The sequence below is a fragment of the Triticum dicoccoides genome, chromosome 2B (assembly GCF_002162155.2).
Source record: "Triticum dicoccoides isolate Atlit2015 ecotype Zavitan chromosome 2B, WEW_v2.0, whole genome shotgun sequence".
In the NCBI taxonomy this organism is placed as follows: domain Eukaryota; kingdom Viridiplantae; phylum Streptophyta; class Magnoliopsida; order Poales; family Poaceae; genus Triticum; species Triticum dicoccoides.
This window is the reverse complement of record NC_041383.1, coordinates 373,541,574-373,549,686: the sequence shown is the minus strand read 5'-3', so window position 1 is coordinate 373,549,686 and position 8,113 is coordinate 373,541,574. Positions and strand designations below refer to the sequence as shown.

The 8,113-nt window shown below is 48.8% G+C and overlaps 1 protein-coding gene across 3 annotated transcripts in view; it reads right to left on the bottom strand.

Annotated features, from left to right (window-relative positions):
• LOC119363726 (valine--tRNA ligase, chloroplastic/mitochondrial 2-like) overlaps positions 1–7,717 on the bottom strand; it is a 23,723-nt gene extending 16,006 nt beyond the window's left edge. Inside the window, exons 1-7 of one of the 3 annotated variants that reach the window (XM_037629095.1) lie at positions 7,427–7,717; positions 7,246–7,330; positions 6,319–6,445; positions 5,543–5,626; positions 5,071–5,165; positions 4,020–4,111; positions 3,460–3,513 (exon numbers count right to left, since the gene is read on the bottom strand). In XM_037629095.1, the coding sequence (XP_037484992.1) occupies positions 3,460–3,513; positions 4,020–4,111; positions 5,071–5,165; positions 5,543–5,626; positions 6,319–6,445; positions 7,246–7,330; positions 7,427–7,559 (670 nt within the window). In that variant the 5' untranslated portion in view covers positions 7,560–7,717. Of the gene's footprint in view, positions 1–3,459; positions 3,514–4,019; positions 4,112–5,070; positions 5,166–5,542; positions 5,635–6,318; positions 6,447–7,245; positions 7,331–7,426 lie in introns of those variants that run through there. The other 2 variants (XM_037629096.1, XM_037629097.1) reach the window with 2 other exon arrangements.
• Between the last annotated feature and the right edge of the window lie 396 nt (positions 7,718–8,113).

The window sequence follows — 8,113 nt, the reverse complement described above, 5'->3', positions numbered from 1 at the left end:
GGTAGACGCGGACGGCTTCCAGCTCCTGCACCACAGGAACCGGCGCCATGGCACTCGACGCGCTGCCGCCTCAAGCCCCCATCTGCAGCCCCGCCGCAGCCCGTCCCCGGAGGCGACTGCCGGCCTCTGCTTCCGCTGCCTTGACCCGGGCCACCCCGTGCGTGACTGCACCAACGACATCCGCTGCGTCGCTGCCTCTACCCCAGCCATGGCTCACGCGACTGCAAGAAATACCACAAGGGCGTTTTGCGCACTGCCCTCGCTGTCGTGGCTGCTCCCGCCGTGGTGGCGCCGGAGGCGCCGCGCCGCGGCTCGCCGACCCCGCCTGCACACCCTGCCTCACCTGTCGACCCGGTACGCGTCATCTTGTCGCGCTCTGTGGAGATGGAGGAGGCCAAGGTGGTCCTGCGTTGTGCGATGGTCGTGTCCATCACCGGGGCCAGGCCGGCGGTCACATCTGGAGATGTTGAGGAGGTGTTGTACTCCTCCCTCCGCCTCCAACACAGCGACTTCCCCATTCACGTGCACCATCCCGAGGACTTCCTCGTCATCCTCTCCACACGCGAGCTCATGGACCGTCTCGCCGGCGACCACTTCATCAACGGGCCCGGCTTCACCATGTCGCTCCGCCCTTGGAACAAGCTGGCCCATGCCATCGTCGACTCCCTTGACCACAGCGTCCAGTTGGAGCTCCGAGGCATCCCGGCGCAGGCTTGGCACCCGTCCACGGCGGAGCACCTCCTCGGCAACAGTTGCTGGATTGAGCGTCTCCATCCGAGCACGCGCTCCAGCAGCTTTACGAGCTGAGAGGGCGCAGCTTCAGCTGCCTCAACCAGGCGCTCCTCACGCTGCTCCCGAAGCGCGCGGATGCCAGAGGCCTCGGCGATTACCGGCCCATAAGCCTCATCCACCTCGTCGCCAAGATCTTTGCCAAGGTCCTCTCGCTATGCCTCGCGCCCAAGCTCAACGCCCTCGTCAGCACCAGCCAGAATGCGTTCATCCCGGGACGAAGCCTGCACGACAACTTCGTCCTCGTGCGGCAGTCCGCTCACATGCTACATCAACTAGGCGCGTCGCGGGTCCTGCTGAAGCTGGACCTGACTCGCGCATTCGACTCAATCAACTGGCCATTCCTCTTCGATGTCCTGCGCCAATATGGTTTTGGCACTTGATTCCTGGGCTGGCTTGCGATCTTGCTCTCGTCGACCAGCACCATTGCACCAAGGTGATCATGAACGGCAAACCAGGACCGCTCATTTGGCACCGTCAGGGACTACAGCAAGGCGACCCCATGTCACCCCAGCTCTTTGTCCTCGCGGTGGACACGCTTGGCCGCCTGCTCCGCTGCGCCACCGAGATGGGCATCCTGCAGCAGCTGCATCCCCGGCGCCCGATCCCTTCCGTCTCGTTGTACGCAGACGACGTGATCCTGTTCTGCCACCCCACGCCGAGCGACACATCCGCCGTCAGGAGCGTCCTGCAGCTCTTCGAACGCGCCTCGGGCCTCCACGTCAACTTCGCGAAGAGTTCCGCTACCCTAATCTGTGGCGACACAGAGGGCGCCGCGCGCGGCCCTTGACGTGATGGGTTGCCCCGTTGTAGCGATGCCGCTCACCTACTTGGGCATCCCGCTCACGTTGTGTCGGCCCACTGCCTCCCAGCTTCAGCCCGTCGTTGATAGGGCCGCCGGCATGCTACCTTGTTGGAAGGCGTATCTCATGAACAAGGCCGGACGCCTCGCGCTCGTCAAGGCGGTCCTGGCGGCGATCCCTATCCATCAGCTGCTCGTGCTTGCCCCACCAAAGAAGACCCTGGAGGCACTTGAGAAGATCCAGCGAGGCTTCCTCTGGGCTAGGCGCGCAGAGGCCAACGGCGGCAATTGCCATGTCAATTGGCAGCGCGTCTCCAGGCCGATCTCTCTCGGCGGACTTGGCGTTCGCAATCTGGCGCATACAAGCCTTGCGCTCCGCACGCGATGGCTATGGTTCAGTCGCACGGACCAAGGTAGGGCCTGGGCCGGGCTTGACCTGCAGTTCAGCGACGAGGAGCGTGCGTTCTTCTTCGCCTCCACCACCATGGTGGTCGGGAACGGCACGCAGGCTCTTCTCTGGGAGGATCGGTGGATAGATGGGCGCTCCGTCCGCGAGATCGCGCCATGCCTATACGCGTGCATCCCCAAACGCCGCCGTAAGCTCCGAACCGTGGCGGATGGCCTCCTCGCCAACCGATGGGCGCAAGGCATCCAGGGCACCGTGGGAGTCCAGGAAATTGGGCAGTACCTACAGCTTTGGCACAAGATCGAGCACACCACTCTCTTCGCCGAGCCGGACCGCCTAAGCTGGAAGTGGAGCGCGAATGGCACCTACTCTGCCCGATCAGCCTACCTCGCCACATTCCACGGCTCCGTCACCTGTGACGCATGGAAGCTCACCTGGAAAGGCTGGGCGCCGTCGCGTGTCCGGTTCTTCCATTGGCTAGCGCACCTGGATCGCTGCTGGACAGCGGACCGCCTCGCCTGCCGCGGCCTACCACACCCCGTGTGCTGCCCACTTTGCGACCAGGCACCCGAGACCATGAACCACCTCCTCCTCGCATGCCCTTCGCCCGGCAGACCTGGCACGAGACACTCAGCTGGCTTCGGGCCCCATGCCCCCTGCCTGCCCACGAGCCCTCACTCAACGACTGGTGGCAATCCACGAGGCCGCTCGCGCCCAAGGCCATGCGCAAAGGCCTCGCCTCTGCGGTCCTGCTCGTTCCTTGGATGCTATGGAAGCACCGCAATGAATGCGTTTTCAACCATGGCCGCCCTTCGGTTACTGAGCTGCTCATGAAGATCAAGGAGGAGGCCGCCCTTTGGGCTACCGCCGGCGCGTTAGGACTTAGAGCCATCATCCCGCAAACCTGGGACGTCCATTGACTACCATCCAGAGTTGTAACCGCCTCCTAGGAGGATTGTAACTATTAACCCCCCTTTTCAATACAAAGAAACGCAAGCTCTTTTGCGTTTTCTCGAAAAATAGCAACATTCTTCCACCATATAACTAATTAACTATCCAATCAGCTATAATAACTAACAAAAAAATATACTTGATACTCTTTGAGAGTAAAGCTTGTAACAGCCCCGAATAATTTATGAAAGTAGTGAGGTAAGTTTGTTACTGACAATGTAACAAGAATAGAAAAACATATACAGGACAAATTATTGTCACCCCCTACTTCATACAAGTGCATCTGTGTTCATTACCCTAAATCAACTGAAGCAAATGGTATTAAATCAACCAGTAATAAGTATGTTAATATAGTCGACTAGAAACTATTACCAGGCAAAATTTGGGGACACACCAAGAGATTTGAAAATAGTAAACAGGATATCAAACTCAACAAGAGCACATTACTCAAGATGATGTGCATTCACCTACTTTTTGTAATAGAACATGTAGCCATGTCTAATTATAATACCTTGATATATAAGTCCTTTTTCGTGAAGCCTAATGAATGCTTCAACAACTGCATCTGCAAAACAGAAGGGGGAAAACACTGAGTCCAGTTGTAAGGATAACCACATGGTTCTAACATTGAGCTCGAGGGAGCAACCTAACATCAGTATCACAACATCATGTCCTGATGGTTCGATTGAAAAAAGGTTAGGTCAAATCACTAGTGCACATAAATTGCATAAAAAAGTTCAGATCTGGCAGGCAAAGGATGGGAGTGCTTTGGTTCGACATCAAATAGCTGTCACTCTCATTCGTAATGAAATCACAGTCATAAGCTAAAACAAGACTTAGATACCCTATACCATCACCGTGATCCTGATTAAATGCAAGTCTATCAACAGAACGAAATTTATGGATGCAACCATGTGACCTAACAATTGCAGAAGAAGAAAGCTAAAATATAAGTATATAACCACGTAAGAAATCCTAAAACTCAGAAACAAGCTAGTAATTCCGCAAGGTAATGCCATGAAAGAGAGGTCCAATCATCATTTGCAATGGAAAACGACAGTTGACACTTACGACTTAGTTGATCATCTAGCGTGAAGCATTCACGAGTCCAATCACAAGATGCACCCAACCGCTTAATCTGATTAGTGATTGTACTCCCATACCTGAAAGGGAAAGTGTTCAGAATAAAAAACAAACTAGCCACATTGAAGCAATGAAAGTTCAGCATTACAAAGAACTTTAAAAATGCAACCTTCTGGAATGAATAAATCAACCAGAATAATCTTTCATCACATGTTCATCATTGCAGCAGCACAAGGTTGTGGAGGAACAACTCCACCTTGCTGTTACGAAGTAACTACTTCAACATGATGCACAAGATATCGATCTAGAGGCGAATATAGATCAATATGGCAGCAGGAGTTCAATCCAAAACTCCTAGAGCACAAGATCTAGTCCAAGATCTTAGATAAGAACACTAAGTTCTAGGTAGCGGTGTACATAGTCCAGTTACAAACTAGAGGTGAGGACCTCTATTTATAGGCTTTGGGGAGCCTTCACACCTCAACTTCTACTTATGGCTAGAACACTCTAGAAAACATTACTTAATTAAGATTTAGCATTCTACTCATAGCTAGGAGATTCTAGAAAACTGTAGCTAAAGCTAAGCAAAAAAACAAATACTAAAGTGGAGTAGAAGTATCTAGAAGTGGTTTGACTTCTGATTATATTTTTATTTTCCATCTCTCTATTGTTCCTCACCATTCATGGTAGTTTAATTTCCAATTATTATGAAAGACAGAACCCAAAATTTGTATTAACAATACCAGAAGACAGCAAAGAACAAAGAAAATAGAGCATAATGCGTGTGAGATGCATGCGCAAACGCACATAGGATGCAGTGAGGGTGTTGACCAACCATATTCAGAAAGAGGAAATCACCTGGGTAGAAAGTTCAGAAATGTATGGTTTATAGTAAATCCAGGTAATTAAGCAAGGATGCTTAACTCTTGTAAAAAAGAGAAGAAGAAAGGATTGCTTCAAATCAGCAAGAGGACAAGACCTCTGAGTGCATAAGAAAACAGTGTGCACAAACTAGACTGGATTCAGAAAAAGGACTGACTTCTCTTTCCACTCCCAAACTCTTTTAGTGAACTCCTCCCGGGTAAGATCTGCTATTTTGACGCCTTCAGCAGCTAACATCTTTTCCACAACTAACTGAAATGCAATGAAAGTTGAAATAAAAATCAGCCAATTACTGCACCAAGTCTTGAACGCAATGTTGAATCATATAGTTAAAAAAACTAGGCAATAACAAAAGACCTAGCGCTTAATTGTGCTTAAAAGAGGACAGACCCAGTGCTAGAAGATCCAACACCAGGTGGGGTCTGGGGAAGGATTATATGAGGCAGACCTTACCCCTGCACAGTGCAATGCAGAGAAACAATGTCGAACCCAGGACCTCCATAATGTGCGCATAATTGTGCTTAAGCAAGCACTTTGGTCAGAAAAGCGGTGGCAAAACGCACAATTAACGCCTAACGCTTTTTTAAAACTTTGTGTCGAATACATATCAAATGTGCAGGAATACAAACCTGAGTTGCAATCCCAGCATGGTCGGTACCAGGTATCCAAAGTGCAGGCCTCCCGTTCATACGGAAATACCTTATCATTATATCCTGAGTTACTTAATGAAAAGGGGGATACTGTTAGTCAGAAAAATAATTGATCCCAGGATGATGGGGGGAATCTGAGCTTACTATTTTGAGCTGTATATGTGGATTAGTGATCTTGGAACCTTAAAAATGCAATGTTAAGCACCCTGCGGAGGGCGATTATCTAAGAATACAGACTACACAGAATTGACTTAAACAGGCTAGTTTAACTGTAACACGCTAGTTCACATCATTCAAGATATTATTCTACACAGACTTCTACCATCACTTCTGCTTAATGCAGCAGCAGTGACCAATGTTTATTTTACTTTGCGTGATACAATTAGTCACTAGTACCTTCGAAACATGGCTTGTCCTATACTCCCTCCGTCTCATATTAGTTGTCGCTGAAATGGATGTATCTAGGCGTATTTCAGTGCCAGATTCATCCGTTTGAGCGACAACTAATATGGGATGGAGGGAGTAAGAAATAGATCCACCTCGCTAGGTAAATCCATCAAAGCTTATGCTCAAATCTAACATGCAAGTTATTTCAAGGTACAGTGTGGAGAGAGTATCATGATACAACAAACCAACAAAGCTAACGTACTATAGAAGATAGTAATATGGTGTAAAAACAATTTTATTGCTTGTAAATCAGCATATAGTTAGCGAACATAAGAACACAAGAGTCTTAGGGAATTGAATCACCCTACCTCAAGGGTAACAAACATAGCATGACCCATATGCAATGATCCAGTCACATTTGCAGGTGGCATAGGAATGACAAATGGATCGCCTCCACGGTCGAAGTTAGGCTTAAAGAATCCTTGAGATTCCCACCTATGAAAATTGAAACATCAAATAGATTAGGAGAAGTTATGTGTGGTTCCAAAAATAATTTATACTGAGACAGGAGGGAAAGTAAGCAAAATAAAATAAAATTTATTCAACAATATACTTGAATCAAATAACTAGATTATTAAGCTAGTTGTCTTCAACCTAGGTTGTAACGATAATCCATTGGGAGTTGAAACATACTTCTCTATCAGTAGTTAGGTTAACTTTAAGTTCCTGACTGAATCATGGCAATTTTCATCTGTATGATTCAAGATTTATGTGCAGAACAATATATCATGAGATCCAAATTTAACACATATAAAGAGAAGTGGTTCTAAATTCCATAGCGCATCGTACAAGTATGACTTGTCAACTTTGCATCTCCTTTGACTTGCTAACTACAGCTATACATAAGTGAGCAATGTACAGTCAGTAAGAGATCGGCGGTTAGTTCTTCCTTGGTAACAGAACGATTTGGCAATCTTGTCCAAAGCCAGCACCCACAATGCGGCTACTATCAACGGACTGGTAGGCAAGAAATGTCTGAACATCAGTGATCAGCTCAAAGGTGGACAACTAACTATACATTTGTGTGTCTCGGTCTCTTTAGACATTTCCATACTACCAATACCAACTAAAATGTCATCCCTCAACTTCATTGCGTGTAGCAGGACGTAAATGGAATTGCAAGCTTTGCCAAATTGCTGGCTGAATCATGTACTTATCATGCCCACATGAGAACGAGCATAAATGGATCACCAAGCAATCAAGCGAGTTAACTCGTAGCAGAGACGCCGAATTACCACTTATAAATCCGCTCCTCGCTGGTGAAGTCGAACGACTTGGCGACTTCAGGGGAGGTGAACACATCCCTCTCAGAGGCAACTGCTGCAACGTGAACCAGACCCAATCAATGCACAACCCAGTCTCACAGGATTTCACGCCAGCTGAACGAAACCGAGAACTGGGGAGCACTGCCGGTACCTGCGCAGAACCTGTGGGCGGCGCGGCGCGGGGTCCACGCCGGGCGGCGGTGGGCGAAGAAGAGCAGCGGGTTGAGACGGCGGAGGCAGGCTGAGGAGGAGGACAGGAGGTGGGAGGGGCCTGCAAGCGCCATTAGAGCCTGCGCGCGCCGCCCGGCTAGCGGTGCTGGTGGGGTGGCAACGGCGAAAAACCCTAGACTAGCAGGTGAGCTCGAGGGGTTTGGGTTTGGATTTGGAAGAGGATAACGCGGGAGCGTGGCGACGCACGGCGCCGTGGGGAGCGGAGGGCGCGGTGGCGCAAACGGATGGGACGATGACTTTAGCAATGAATGAATTTATATTATATCAAGAAATAAAATTAGAAGAATAATGCCACATCATATATAGAAAAGGAATATTTAAAGGATAGAAAAATCATAGGAAATGACATCACATGTACTATCTCGACTAAAGGATGAAGCGCACTTTGCGGCGGAAAAGTAAAGATTTACAAACATATGAAAAAAGAAATCGGTAAATGTGTGATATTTATTAGACTGACACATTGCAGCCCAGAAAAGTTAACATTGATCCATCTCCTCAATTTTAGAGGATTTGAAGAATATTCTGTTGTGACTTACAATGAGGAGGGTAGTGGATCAATGCATACCAATGACTTTTTTTTCGAGAGTATGTCAATGGCATATCA